This window comes from Aulonocara stuartgranti, assembly GCF_965226115.1.
Source record: "Aulonocara stuartgranti genome assembly, chromosome: 9".
Taxonomy (NCBI): Eukaryota; Metazoa; Chordata; class Actinopteri; order Cichliformes; family Cichlidae; genus Aulonocara; species Aulonocara stuartgranti.
The window spans coordinates 32087501-32103325 of record NC_138960.1 but is presented as its reverse complement, the minus strand read 5'-3'; the positions used below and the strand labels follow the sequence as shown (position 1 = coordinate 32103325).

Genomic DNA, 15825 nt, shown 5'->3' with positions numbered 1-15825 from the left:
AACTTTATTCAAGAGACGCAAAAATAACATTGATACAGTGACTGTCAAAAATTACAGCACTGATCATACTGTGACATCTTGGTTCAAAACAGCAAGCTTAGAAATATTCAACGTTCTTTACTTCAACTGAATGAAACTGAAAATACCATTTCACACGACCCATATGGGATATTTAGACTGCATAACTGTTCACGCTACATCTCTTCACTAGTAAAAGAAAGAAAAAATACAAACAGAAATTGAAAAATGCTGCCAAACAGACAGAGAACTTGTACAGAGCAAAAGGAAAAACAAACAACAACAAAAAACGGCTCGTCCTCATGGCAGTTGCAGAGTATATAAAAATGAACCCTGCGATCTGCTCCTGGAATTGAGCTTCAAAAATGCAGCAGAACAAGTGTGAGATTTAAATGTCCTCTCACCTAGAGCTGGTCACCTCACATGCATAACAGTGAGCTTCGTTGCAGGAGCAGTTTTGTCTTAGTTGTGAGCTTTTCTTGAGAGCTGAGTTGCATCCAACTCCATTACCACCCATTGAATCACCTCAAAAGTGTAGCAGAGCTGTGATGGGTAACTCATGTTGAAGGAATAAAAAAGGTCCAAACAGCATGGCTACTGCAAAGGTCACGTTATCCAGATCTTGAAGAACTACTATACCCTCGATGATGATGCCAACATCAGAAAAGTCATTGCCTGGCGCATCTCTAGAGACAGATGTTCATTGTGGTTTTCTCAATCTGTGCAGTGGCCTCAGTCAAGTCCTGGTTAAACACAAAACATTTTTTTAAGATTCCCTTTTAAACTCATCTCTTTTGAATCTACCAGTTCTAATGTTAGAGTAATTTAAACCAATGCAAGCAACATAGTAAATAGCTATAGCCAAAGAGTTGCCTGCCATGCTGCCATTCATGGTCTAACAGAGTTTCTAAGAGAGGGTGAAAAACATAATAATTTCAAATGCTTTACATTAGTTTTTCTTAGAAAGACACCGGCCCATCAGAAATCCAGGTTATGTCACTCAGAAGATGTTAGAATTTAGACTTTCAGCCCCACAATTTGGTTAGCTGTTGGTCAGTTGGTCATTTTTTCAAACAAAAGCTAATGTAAATATTGGGGGGATTTTTCTTTGTTCACTAGAATGACAAATTTAAAGTTTTTTCACACTGATGTGACCCCTAATACAGGGGTAGGGGTGGGGCCTCAAGGGCCGGCGGCCGAGTTCACTACCAGGCCTCATGTGAACTTCAAATTATTAAAGAGGACTACTGGTCCTAACCAGTCCAATGAGGATCAAGTGGATAACTAAATGCATTTTTAAATGTTGCAAAGCCACAATCTACTCATAAAACACTCACCATGAACTCCTGCACCAAGATGTTGCAATTGTCTTTCACACAGATGCGGAGCACTTTGATGAGACTCCCTTTGAGCATTAATGTCATCCTAAAGTATTATAACAAAGAAAACAGAGATTTGTGAACTTTTCAGTAGCACAGAAGAAAATGATCCCAGACAAAAACTTGACTTTTTAAACCAGTCAACATGCAACACCAGCATCTACAAAGCAATATCAAAAATTCCTGTTTGACATCAACTTTATGGATATATAGTTTCCAGAACATTTATTTTTAAAAAAAGATAATTTTTTCTCAGTGGGCCAGTAAATGCATGACAAAAAAGAATGGCATCCTTTCAGTGGAATCAGTACTCACAGGTAATAGTTGACTGTTTCAATGGATGCAGCATAAAAATCTTTTACTGACCTAATGCAATACATATACACTTTGTAGTTAAAGAATTTTAAAGTTCTTACTGTCATCATGGCAGCTACATCCTTTAGCTTTGTGCCCTGTTCCCCCGATCACTTTGCAAACACTTTCAGCAGACTGTCAGAGAGAAACTCAGCTCCGTCAGAAACCTTGACTGTAAAGGCATGGTTGGGATGCACTGGAATGCTGCATTTTATCTGAAATGACATAAAATTATTTTGAAATAACAGCAGGCACTGTGCTTGGTTAATAATCAGTAATGTTTTGTTGAATAAAAACTGTGTTTCCAGATCTTATGGGATTAAAAAAAATCCAAAGATGTTTGTTTCTGATTTGCAACCCAACAACCCACAAGTTACAACCTCATTTCAGTTCAAGTGTGCATTAATGTGAGTCCAGTAATCACCTTTCTGGCAATACATACAGGTATAAGTTAAACCTATGGCAGATTTTGGATTTCTCAGTTGTTTTAATAGGGTGAGTATGCATGCACCTAATAATTATACAAAACCTATTATAATTAAGTTACAGAAACCTTAAGCGAAAATAGAATATACTTTCTTACCATAACACCTTGAACCCACAATCCATCAGCTGACTCCTGGTGAAATGCAGAATAGATGTGGTCTCTCAATGTGCAGCAAAAAAAACAAAAAGAAAAGGACAGCAGGTGAGGGCAGGAGGGGTAGGGATGTAAGCTAGCATAATGCCGCTGATGATATTAGCTAAAGCTGTTCAATGTTCAAAATCTCACTAACACCACGGTGCAGTAAATACACAATGTAACTGAAGAGTCAGTTGACAAATCTATTCACACAGAAAACCAAATTATGTTATGAGTGCCTCGTAATTAGGTTTAATGTGATATTACGGCTCTTGTGCCAAAGACAAATTCAAATGAAAAAGCGCCAATTCTTTGACAACAGATAAAACAGCAAATAAGCTAACGGCTCTTTTTTAGCATGTTACATGGCGACACTCTAGACGTTTAACTACATTTGGCTGAAATATGGTAAATATTAATTCAAAAAATCAAGACATACCAAAAACGTAGAGTTGGCTACTCGACTTGACTGAGATGGATGCCTTTTTTGAACCACGATCCAAAGCCCGCGAGATGAAATCACGCGTGGTTTCACGAGATTTAACGTTGCTATCTTATTGACTTACTTCACCTGAACATGATATGAACAATTTAATACACCCTTTCTGCATATCATGTAGTTTTTACACTATATAGTTACATTTAACTTTAAAACATGAGGCAATTGTGTTAAATACATGCAAGATGCTTACATAAATCCAAGAGATGGCCAGTCCCTTTTTTTCAGTGTAATTAAGCAGGACGAGGCAAGGGAAGCAAAACTAGAAACATTAACATAGAACAGACTGAAAGTAAAACAGGAAACACACTGACGGAACTCAAGACATGTGGACTTAACAGACTGGGGGAGACAGAACATAGGGACCTGAAACATGGAACAGAAAGGCACAGTAGATCAACATGAACATAACAACGCCACAGGGGAAGAGTAAAACTGAACACGATGAACACAGAAACACCAGACCTCTTCACAATAAAACAGGAAACATAATGAGACGTAGACATGACAACCCAAACTTCACAATGTAAGACACAGACATGAAACACATGAAGAGCAGGGGAGATTTACCATAGTTGGAAACACGAGGGGGAAATAATAAGAACTAGAAACACTTAAGCATGATAACAAATGAACTTAGGAACCTGAAGGGCTTACATAAACTAAAACATCAAAATGAACTAAAACTCAAAACACTGGGTCATAAGACCCAGGATCGTGACAGAAAGAGAAAGAACCCAAAGGAACAAACCTGTCTGAGCATTCAGCGCTCTCACTGTTGCACTAACTGTAAAGTGTAAATAAGTGATGTCACACCCAGTGTTTGTATTTGTGGAATGTCTGAATTTTGGTTCCCGCCAAGCACCACGTCACTTTGGACAGATGTGTTAATGCAGCGGTCTCCAACCTTTTTTGCGCCACGGACCGGTTTATGCCCGACAGTATTTTCACGGACCGGCCTTTTATGTGTCGCGGATAAATACAACAAAATAAAACTAGTACCGGTACCGAAAAAAAAAGACGATTTATTCATAACACACGTGAAAAGACCGAGGAAAACCGAGTTAACGACCAAAGCGATAACAAAATAACACTGAAAACCGATAAAAACCCTGAAAACCACACATTTCACACCTGAGCCTCAACTCTCGCGGCCCGGTACCGGTCCGAGGCCCGGGGGTTGGGGACGCTGTGTTAATGTACTGCACGAAGCATAAAACTTTTCCTCTGTTTTATTCAGAGCTTCACCTTCAGATTTTGTCGGAACAGGTCATCTATGATAAAGCCATATAAGCATGTTACTGTTTATTACACTCATTTCAATTGATTTGTTGCCACTAAGACATTTGAGTGTTTTTCTTTTTCTGCTTGACCCAAGATGACAATGAAACACCCTGGAGACAGAAAGGAATATCCAGAGGAAGTAAAGCTCTGGTCTCTGGATCACTCACAGTCTCAAACAGTCTGCTTTGATGGCGTGTAGCATAACATCCTGGAGTGGAGGCAGGCTAGCAGTCTGTGTCCTCCACCATTTTTCAGATATTTACCCGTTTCTGCCCAAGTACCCGCTGGATGAAGCAGCCCAATCCGTCAGGATGGATCCCATCCTGACATCAGCCAAAATCTGTGCCTCAGTAAATCACAGCTGATTTGGCAGCACTAAGGCAATTTAACAATATTATGCAAGTTGGTTTTAATGAAGTTGATCATAGTTTTAAAAGCAAACAGGTTCAGGTTCTGCTTCACTTCATTGCTGCAGCTCAAGCCGTCAAGATGTTATGACACCGGCTCAGATTTGGCGAGGGAATCTCCCGTGCTCACGGTGCCAGAGAACGGATCCACAATGAGACATCCCATTACCGTTACATAATACTCTAACAGCGACATGAATATGCCCCGGTTCAGTGGTTACAATGTGATAATCTGAGCAGGAGGCACAGATTAGCTGAAGATTCCAATAATAGAACATCCAGCTCCTTCGAGTCAGCTGACCCTACCTTCAGATTATAAAGCCAGTATTATTATTCTGAACATGCTACCAAAGTACAAACCTGGGGTACTTTGAATTTACTTCACAAACTCCATTATATGTTCTTTTCCACACAGTAACACTGCAATTTTATAGATGTTTAATTAGTACTTATAGGGGACATTAAAAACTGAAACTTTAAAATCTAGAAAATAAGATTTGTTTTAATTTAAAAATTAATATTTTTAATTGATTATATTAAGTAATAATTATTAGACCTCACCGTGAATCGCTACCTTATCGTGGTGGAGGGGTTTGTGTGTCCCAGGGATCCCAGGGGATATGTTGTCTGGGGACCTTTGCCCCCTGGTAGGGTCTCCCATGGCAAATTGGTCCTGGGTGAGGGACCAGACAAAGAGCGATTCAGAAGACCCGTATGAAGAGAACATCGAGGGAACATTTACCCTGCCCAGGATAGGGTTACCGGGGCCCTGCCCTGGAGCCAGGCCTGGGGAGGGTGCCCGAGGGCGAGTGTCTGGTGGCCGGGCCTTAGTCCATGGGGCCCGGTCGGGTCACAAGCAGCTTTACAGGAGACCTTGTCTTCCTGATAAACTTGATTTTAATTTCAGTCTTTCTTAGGCTTCCACACTCTGACAAATAGATGAAAGAAAGGAGCTTAAATCAACAGAAAAAAATAAAATAAATAATAATAAATTCTAAAAAAGCAGCTTTAGGAAGTAATATAGCTCAAAATCAATAAATTAAAATGAAAAATGAAAAATAATTTACTAAATATAGTATAAAAATGCCAGCTAACATTAGTGGGCAGTGATACTTACCACATATGTTAACAGTCATATGGTTTGAGAAACAGACCAAAGAGCCTCACCAGGTGCTCATGCAAACTTAAAAGAATCTCCAAAGTATCTGAACACAAACAGACATAACATAACATTTGAAGCATAATCAAATAAAACAATAAAAACTCCCTAACACATTATAATAATAATAATAATGGATTGGATTTATATAGCGCTTTTTCAAGGCACCCAAAGCGCTTTACAATGCCATTATTGAATTTAGACTGAATTACATGAATCTGAGACTTCACAGAAATATCTTCTCTGTGTGATAACTGACCGCTGAGGCTGCGTTAAGCCGTTTACTAGTGAAGAAATCCTGAAGCCTGCTCGCTCATCGCTGATTTTATAATCTCTCTGACCAGATCCTCTTCAGCCTCTTTGCCTTGTCAAGTCAGGTGACCGATGAGATAAGCTCTTTAACTCATCAGAACATCGTGACCCCACAGGGACCTTTTTACCTGGGTGCTCACCAGCCAATCAGTGCTCAGTCTGGTCTGCAGAGACCCCCTAAAAGACCCACAGTGAATGGATGGAACACACACACACACACACAGGCTCTGCTAACATTTATATGAAAAACTTGCAGGATTTAATCAGGGAAGACAAACTTGCAGAGAATGAAAGCTCAATAAAACAGAATTATTTTGATTTTTCTATCTGATGCAGCTGCATGAAAGCAAAGTGGTCACACTGCTGACTTACAGCAAGAAGGTTCTGGGTTTGATTCCAGGATCTTTTTGTGTTTGCATGCCCTCTCTAAGTACTCTGGCTTCCTCCCACAGTCCATAGACATGCACGTAAGGTCAACTGGAGATTATAAATTGGCTGTAGGAGGGAATGTGAGCGTGAATGTTGGATGGAAGGTTGTTGAAGCAGTGGAGACTTTTAAAAACTCAAACAAAGACGTTAAACAACTTAATCGAGTAGCACACAAGTTGGTTTTTTTGTTTTTGATGTCACAGTTAAGAAGCTACAGAGTAGTGACATCATCAGGGTTGTGGGCCGGACTGACTTAGACACAAACTAAATAGAAACAACACACACTCTTTATTGTATATATGCAGCTTTTCCCACATAAAATGTACTTTGCAGGCCGCACAGGTACATTTTTAGGGTTTACTATTGGACGATCCCAAATCTCTTATTCTGAAAATTCAGCCACTGCAAACCAGTGTGCCGTTTAAACACCACTGTTTGACAGACTGACTGCAGCTGAGGATGGAAGTCTTTGTTCTGCAGCAGACGTGCTTCAGTCAAACCAGACGCTGCAGCAGGTGGAGAACCATGCAGCTCATCGAGACTGCAGGACAGAGACCAGCAGTGCAGACTGCGGGCACAAACCATGTACAGAATAACAGATTTTTGTAGGTTTTTCAGTTCTACTTTTAGAACATCGGTGGTCTGAGGCTAAATTGTGCCCATCTGCGGTTTCGATTGAACCCCCCTCGCCTTTGTTTCGACCATCAGTAACTTTGCGTAGGTGAGTGAAATGGTTTCAGTGTTCGAACAATAACTGCAAGAGGCAAAGAAAGATTAGAAACTCTCTGAATTTACTTTCAAAATTCGAGTGCAGTGGTTACAAATAGTTTTATTTCCTGGTTTTGTTTTTCTTATTATTTTTACCTGCACTCCCGACTCTGATAAGATGTTTGACATCTGAGCCACTGTGCAGCTAAGGCACCAGATGCATATGCAGTAGGTTAGAACACTCTCAATGGTGTCTCTGTAGAAGGACACCAGCAGTCTCTGTGTGAATTTATTCCTCCCGAGAATTCTCAGGAAGTCTCTGTTGGGCCTTTTTCAGCAGCTCGGAGGTGTTCGCACTCCAGGAAAGGTTCTCCTCTGTGTTGGCTCCCAGGAAGCTTGTCACCTTTTCTACACAGAATTATCCAAACATGGCATCGATCGGTGGGACACTGAGCTGCTGCAACTACGTGCGCAGCCATCTTGCAAAACCTGTTTGCAGTTCTGAAAGGGCAAGTACAGAGCAAATCTGTACGATTTTTCTTTCATGACTGAAATCTCGTGGTGCCAGTAAAATTGTGAATGTAACCCTTGCTTAGATTAGAAACAGTTTAATTAAACTCTCTACGCATACTGCATGCATTTAAACAGTAAAGCAGGCTCCTGTTTCCACCACTAATTGCATGATTTTAGCTCTGACGTTACTGTAGCTCTCTGCTTCTGCCTCTCCCGAGTCCCCTGCTGCTTCTGGGCCTCGGCTCTCTGTAGATGGTAAATTACATGTGTTTATGTCGAGTACAGAGCAGGATGGGCTGGGTGCACTGTGGTCAGAGTCTGTGGAGCTATTATTACCCATCACTGGGTGGGTGTCTCCGACTTCACCCATAATCATCCCTCACTAATCAGTGGGTCACCTCGCTGGCAGGGTAATTTGCAACACAACAGGCTCAACCTTCTGCACGAGCTGCAAAATTTGTCTTTGAAACTTCAAATCTGCAGACACAACATAAAACCCACACTGAGAGGCTAAACTCCGCCTGCTTGGTCTTTTTATTCTTTATTTCTTTTTTACAGTAGATCATCACACAAACACTTCTACCCTTTCTTACAGAGAGGCATGAAAATGAAAGGGAAAGAAAGGATTTGTTTAGGGTCACATAGAAAGAGATCTGAGGGCTGCTTTTGGAGAAACGAAGCTCACATCCTGACTGTGGAGCGCTTCTAGTTTACTCCTTTGATCAGTTCATCTCTTGAAAAACATAAACACTGTGTCCTTGAGACTTTATGATTCCCTCAGGATCACTTTGCTGTTTGTATAGTAAGAGGATGTAATGATGTTTAGGCTGAAGAAGAGGAACATTGCACACAAACAAAGCCTGTCTGAGTGGTCACATGGACAGACGTGACCTGGATAATTATGGCGAACAACTTCCTGTTTCATTGGGGGAGTGTTTGAGATCAGAAGGAATGAAGATCCTATTAACTTTTCTTCTGTAAACTCTTGTCATTGTTTTGTGTTTTTTCTTGTAAAAACGCACGCCAGCGCCGTGGACACCCAGAGGCAAGTCTTAATCATGATGTTGGCAATTTAGGTCCATTCACTCGATTCTGAGAGGAGATGCGCCAACATGGGGGGTCATAAGTCACGTGTGCTGCAAGCACCGGTCACAGACCTGGATAAATGGGAACGCTGCGTGAGGAAGGGCGTCTGTGCTAAATGAGACATGCAGATCCACCCACTATGGGTGTGACAGCAGGCTTAAGCACTTTCACCTTTAGCTGCATTCACTCCCATTCATTTGGGACTATCTCACAAGCGCCCCCTGCTTTTTCCTTTCACCACAAATCAAATCCTCCTTCCTCTGCCCTTTCTTTCCTCATTCCATCAGCTCATGCTCCTTCCCTTTATCTCATTTGTTTAGTGTTCTTACGATCATTGGTTTTTTCCTCTCTCCACTCTTCTAGAAACTGATCCAAGTAAAGACACCACCCCCTTTCCTCTCTCCTCCCTCCCTCCCCTATTCTCTCTCTCAGCAGTCCCTCCTCCTTTCAGTTGTCCTCACACTGCATCCTACCTTCCTCACAGCGAGTCTCCTCGGCTTGATCGTTGTCTCTGCGTCACTGTGGTCGTGGAAAGGATGCTGTCCCGCAAGCTCCTGGCTCTGCTGGGGCTCCTTGTGCTCTGCAAAGGTAAGAAAAGTCCAGTTTTCCGACAGAGCAAAAGCTTAAACCTGATTTATGCTCAGCTTTATCTTCAAGATAAAGTTAAAAATAATTGTGTCTGTTTGTCTAAATAAACAGAAACAGACATTCTGAGTGTTTGTGGAGTGAGAAAGAGTTCATTGAAGTGTGAGGAACAGAAGTGAACACCGACTCTGCTCCAGTGAGGAGTTTCCGTCTGGTGGTGTTAAAGTCAATAAGCAGCCTGTTATCCACTCATTGATATAGTTTACTAATGTGTGTGTGTGTGTGTGTGTGTGTGTGTGTGTGTGTGTGTGTGTGTGTGTGTGTGTGTGTTCCGGGTGGGGTGGGTGCTGATTGGATGAGTGCTTTTTTATAGCAGCCTGATCCAATTGAGGGCAGTGTTGCGCTCAGGTGTGGAGAGCTGCTCACACAGGGAGTCAAACCCCCAACTCATAACGCACACTGATCTGGACTGTATATAAAAGATGGACACAGTTGCAGAGCTGTAATAAATCTATATGAATGAACTGTTTTCTGTTTGGCTTTATTAGCCTCACATGATTGTGGAGTCTTTACAATGTTTTTTCAGTTGATTGAGGTTTGTGGACATTCATCTATGCACAGCTCTCTTTAGGACCTCTTTAGCACTTTTATTCTTTCCTTTTTCAGCCACTCTGTTGTAGATGTGCTGCTGTGCTGGCGATCATTGCTCTGTTGCATGACCCAGTTTCAGCCAAGCTTTGACTGTCAGACAGATGGCCTTACATTTGACTAGAATACTTTGGTATACAGAGGAGTTCATGGTTGACTGCACGGTGCCCAAATCATCAGCCCTCCACCTACGTGCTGACAGCTGGTATGAGGCGCTTGTGATGATTGGTTTTCTCCAAATGTGGTGCTGTGCATTATGGTCAAACATCTCCAGTTTTGCAAACCTAAGCTGCACTGTCACGTTCTTTTTAGAGAGAAGAGCCTTTCTCCTGGCAACTCTTTCAAATAATTTCTATACTTGATCAGTCTGTTCTAATTGTGCTGTCATGAAGTCTAACATTTAGCACGCTAACTGAGTCTGAGATGACTTCGTGCAGGCTTTTTGCAGCACAAACACTGTGCAGAGGTCCAGTTTAGTGACTCAAGTCAGCAAAGGTGAGGCTTAGCAAACAGTTAACAGGTAAAGCTTCCAGCGTCAAGACACCTGTCAATCCAGGTGCCCCTAATTCCAGTATCCAGATGGGTGTATTATAATAAGATTCACCCCATGTGCAGGTGATGGAAGGAACTGAAACCTGGTTTTCTACAAGGCTGTGAACATGATTATTGCTGTTGTAAATTGGGGAACTGTTACCAAAAACTGCAATGCTTCTAATGTCCACCAGAGGCTGGCTCCAAAACACGAGTCAAGCCCCACAAACTCCCACGTTAAAAATATCCTGTTTGGGCAGATTGTAGAGAGCTCTGAGATTGCAAAAACTGTAAAGGTGCAGCCCAGATTGACTCACAAGTATTCACTTATTTCTCCTAATTTAATTAAAAACGCTCTACTGGGTTTCTTAAGCCTCTGTATTAGGATGGTGATAATCATGAATGAGTGTCTTTAGAGGAAAGGGCTCACAAACAACAAACCTTTTAATAATAAGCATGGTTATAACCCAGTTACACTAAGTGCTTCACAGTCTGTATAGTTGACAACATGCAGGCTACAGACACTTTAAACAAGCTAACGAGACTCCCTGCTATCTGAGATTAATCAGCACAGAGCTAAAGAGGCTAAACTAACACCCAGCGTCACTATCGGAAAAACAGACCTGATCCAAGCGCTTACAGGTGCACTGAACTGTAAACTAATCTAATGACCTTTGACCTGGTCATGAGAACATTCTCTCACAGCCGGGTGCTTAAAAGAAAACAAAAAAAAACAAGGTGGCTAACAACAGCCAAATTTACACTCTGTTGTTTTATTTTGAGCTGCCTGCATGGGTCAATAAATGCTTCTTATATTTGTAGGGGACAAATATCAGTCATTGCATCAGTCCAGTGACAGAAAATGTGTCAAGAAATTAGCAATACATAAGCTAGGGCACGCAAGACAACACTTGCCATCAGGTGTGGGTTTAAAGTGGACATTAAGCTCATTTTTAGCTTTACTAGAATAGAATAGAATAGAATAGAATACCTTTTATTGTCAATATGCACATGTACGATGAGACGCGCAGACGTGGGAAAAGAGAGGGGCGGTAAGGTGCACAGTTCTGCGGCACTATATACATATGAGCAGTCCCAATTCAAAAAAGATAAAATATACAAATATATCTACAATAGTATTGCAAAGTTCAGAGAGCAAAATAATCCTAATTTATCTCATACTGGACCTGAGTGTAGCCCCTCAATTCATCCTGTGTCTGTCTGAAACGAGGAATTTATTCCGTCCCTCACTGTGATTGGAAGCCCCTTTTAATCAGAAGGTTCAAGCATCAGATGGGTGGGGCTTCTGTGCCTAAGGCTGTCCCCTCTGTGTGAAGCAGTACATTTAGACTGGGGATTATTTGTGTAAATTAAATGAGGAAAAACATAACAGGCCATCTTTAAACTCAACTTTATATCATATTTGCAGAAGAAAATGTTTCTACTTCATATTCAGACCAAATTTAGCAAAAAAAAAAATGAGCTCAAAAAGTTTCTTTGCTCAGTTATCTGTGATTTATGACAGATGAAGTTTTCACAAATTATTATGGAAAACAAAGATACCTTTCATCTCTCCTCTGAGATGGAACAAGTTCAATAGGAGAATACAGTCCCAGAAGGTTTAGACTGTCAAGTCCCAATTCATGTAGCGGTCCGACAAAAGTTGTTACTAAAATAGAATATTAGGCTAATGTTTCTGCAAACTACAAAAGAAGTACTACAGAGACTGTCTACACTTTATTAATTCAAAAAAGGCACTAACAAATCCTATATTTTGTCACTGGCTGCATAAATCAGCTCATTTATATAACTACTCCCCCACTCCCCCCCATCATCCTGACTGACACCCCCATCACCTCTGTGGACTCATTCCGCTTCCTGGGTACCACCATCACCCAGGACCTGAAGTGGGAGCCCACCATTACCTCCGTCATTAAGAAAGCCCAGCAGAGGATGTACTTCCTGAGGCAGCTGAAGAAATTCAACCTGCCAACACGGACGATGATGCAATTCTACACTGCAATCATCGAGTCCATCCTCACCTCCTCCATCACCGTGTGGTACGCTGGAGCCACTATCAGGGACAAACAGAGACTGCAGCGTGTTGTGCGCTCTGCTGAGAAGGTGATTGGCTGCAGACTCCCATCTTTGCAGGACCTGTACACCTCCAGGACATTGCGGCGTGCAGCTCGGATCTCAGCTGACCCTTCTCACCCTGGACACAGTCTGTTTGACCTGCTCCCCTCAGGCAGGAGGCTCCGGTCCATTCGCACCAGAACCTCTCGCCATAAGAACAGTTTCTTCCCCTCTGCTGTTGGACACATGAACAATAACCGTATGACTGTTCCCACCACTAACACATGACCCTACGCTGTGTTCACTGCATCATTCCATGTTTGGCACTGATCACCACCTGCACCCATGTATATATCTTTCAACGTAGCACTCTTAATTCTTATTCTCATGTATATATCTCATGTATATCTCATGCACATATCTTTCTACGTAGCACTTTTAATTCTTATCCCTACTTTTATTTTTTCATGTCTATTTAAGTGCTATTTATGACACTATGTTTGCACTGAAGCACCGCAGCAATTTCCTAATGTTGTAAACCTGCTCAACATTTGGCAATAAACCCCATTCTGATTCTGATTCTGATTCTACAAAGCTGACTAGCTAGCTTTAGCATGTAGCTAATGTTAATTTAAGACGTAGACCGCAACACAACATTAATCATTGGTTTTAGCAAGCAGTTTGAGATGTTTTTTATTTTATGGTTTATTTGTAGAGGGACGAGTGTGTAAAATGAAACAACACTGCTGATGACAGTATTTTGGCTTAAGCTAGTTAGCTTAAGCTAACTAACTAAATCTTACTTTTAATTAATTAATTAACTCTAACTAGCAAACCTGTCAGTAGATAGGCTATTATCTGAATTCAAAACCATTTATTACATAATAACATAAAATGAGTCATTAATAGTCTTTATTTTTCATTTAACACAATCCAAAGTAATGTGAAGAAGCTAAAAAATGAAATGACTTTCAAACTGCTGCAGTTTCAGTTTTTGAACCTGTTACTGTCTGTCTGTGGATTGTGCCTCTAATGTCAGCCTGAATCTATGATTCAGTTTGTGAATCATCCAGGATGATGACACTGGCTGTCTGCTTGAAGCTGTTATTTAGCTACAAAAAGTGGTATTCCTGTAGAGCTGCGGTCTACAGAAGTCAGACTGATTGTTGGGGCTCATTAGTATCATTGACTCTTTACCTTGAAATTTTTTAGTGCCTTAGCTTTAAAACGATATAAAAATCTACTAAACTGAAATGGATGAAACAAATATTCCCACTGTAGCCTGTAGAAACTTTGGACCCGTTTTTCATTTTAATTCTACATAAAACCTGAATTCAGCTGTAAAAGTTGAGTTTGCAATACAACTTCCTGATCTTCCATGTTGTGACTCCAGGCCAGGAGGAAAGTGAAGCAGGCGAATCTTGTGATAACTTCACCGACCTCGACCTGACCCACTGCTTCGTGGGAACCACCCTGTATGTGCGGCTCCTGCTCTACACTCGCTCCAACCTCGACTGTGGCCGCGAACTGAACCACCACCACCTGTCCTCCCAGCCACTCTTCAGCCTCTCCCGTCCCACCGCCTTTGTCATCCATGGCTACCGGCCCACCGGCGCGCCCCCTATCTGGATTAACCACATAGTCCACCTGCTAGCAGAGCAGGAAGACATGAACATCATCGTGGTGGACTGGAACAAAGGGGCAGCCAACCTCAACTACTTCACTGCTGTGAGTTACACCAGAGAGGCCGCTCTCAACCTGACGGGCTTCATCATGACGATGGAGGTGAGACAGACCTTCAGCCCAGACCTTTATTTTCCCTTCCTGTAATCATCCTGCAGTCTATTGTTGAACCAATAGACCAATAGAAGCAGCATCACTCATAGGTTTGAGATATGAATGTCCACTTTAGCTTCACGGAGAACCGTCTAGGATTATTAGAGCCAGCAGTGGCCATGGTTCAAGTTGTTTCTAGTAGTCTCAGTTGGCAAAGTGTACCAATGCAATGCAAAGACACAAAGCAGAATACATAAAACTTTACAAACTTTGGACAGATTGTTCATTCAACTAATGTGTTATTTATCAGAAACATACATTAAAATGCTCTAAATGGCACCAAATCCATTTCTCTACCCAAGAAGTCCGGCTCAAAGCCTAGAATTACCAGTTCAGCCAGTCTACAGATGTTTTTAAATGACAAGTATTAAATATTTCCCAGGTTACAGGTCCTTCAAGTACTTAAGAATGGATCTAAGTTTTGGTGCTTTTGGTATTTCCGCCACTGTGTGGGCACATTAAATTTTAGTAAAGAGATTAGAAGACATGTCTGTGTGAAAATCAGCAGTTCTGTCATGTCCTTTATTATCCTGTATACTTAAAAGGTCTTTATGACAGAGTTATACCTCACCTGTAACGCTGAGCTTTTGTGCCCACAGGCTGAAGGAGCCTCTCTGAGCTCAGTTCACCTGATCGGCGTCAGTCTGGGAGCTCACCTGGCTGGTTTTGTGGGAGCAAACCTGAAGGGGAAGATTGGCCGTATCACAGGTAAAATAAAGTACTCAGAGCGGTGCAGTATGCGAGTAAATGTACTTCATTATCATGTATTTATGACAGATGTTCTTAACCTTTCAGTTTAATGAAAGCAGCGCTGTGGAGTGAGCAGGCGGAAAACTACAAAAGCACTCACATACCTCCTTGCTTCTTTCCTTCCTCCCTTCTTTCCTTCCTCTTCTCCAGGTCTGGACCCTGCTGGACCGATGTTCACCAGGGCCACGCCGGAGGAGAGGCTGGACCCCTCGGACGCCATGTTTGTGGACGTCCTTCACACCGACATGAACTGTAAGCATCTAACGCAGAATTAATAATAATTTAAATAGTGATTTAATATCATTTTAATATTGACCCTTTTTACTTTGATCATTTACACACAAAGAAAGCAACTGGAAAATAAATAGCTTTTAGTTGTCATGGTGTGAGGAACAATAAACAAAATCTGTTAATTTACAAACACTAGTGTTGCCTGTGAGGTCACAGCAGCTCTTATAGGATCTTCTATTGATCAGACCCACATCCCTAAAAATGTTTTTACGTTATTAGCTGGTAAATCATTCAAATCTCTTTCCTTCTTTTACAATAAATCATTTTATTTATAGATGAATACATGTATTTACTGATCATAAATTATTCAGACATATATTTAATTATATTTTACTTAT

The 15825-nt window shown here is 41.4% G+C and overlaps 1 protein-coding gene and 1 long non-coding RNA gene across 3 annotated transcripts in view; one reads left to right on the top strand and one right to left on the bottom strand.

Annotated features, from left to right (window-relative positions):
- Window positions 1–334: 334 nt before the first annotated feature.
- Window positions 335–3090, bottom strand: LOC309714844. Of its 2 annotated transcripts, none has more exons than XR_014279050.1 (5): window positions 2813–3090; window positions 2335–2398; window positions 1814–1966; window positions 1356–1443; window positions 335–761 (listed from the first exon to the last, which is right to left on the bottom strand). It is a non-coding gene; the product is annotated as an uncharacterized lncRNA (long non-coding RNA). The 2 variants fall into 2 exon arrangements; XR_014279051.1 differs by having other exon boundaries at window positions 2335–2370.
- A 6139-nt stretch (window positions 3091–9229) lies between these two features.
- lipib (lipase, member Ib) overlaps window positions 9230–15825 on the top strand; it is a 12230-nt gene continuing 5634 nt past the window's right edge. The window contains exons 1-4 of the mRNA XM_082545969.1: window positions 9230–9358; window positions 14004–14395; window positions 15046–15154; window positions 15347–15448. Of these exons, the coding sequence (XP_082402095.1) occupies window positions 9307–9358; window positions 14004–14395; window positions 15046–15154; window positions 15347–15448 (655 nt within the window). The 5' untranslated portion in view covers window positions 9230–9306. The remainder of the gene's footprint in view (window positions 9359–14003; window positions 14396–15045; window positions 15155–15346; window positions 15449–15825) is intronic.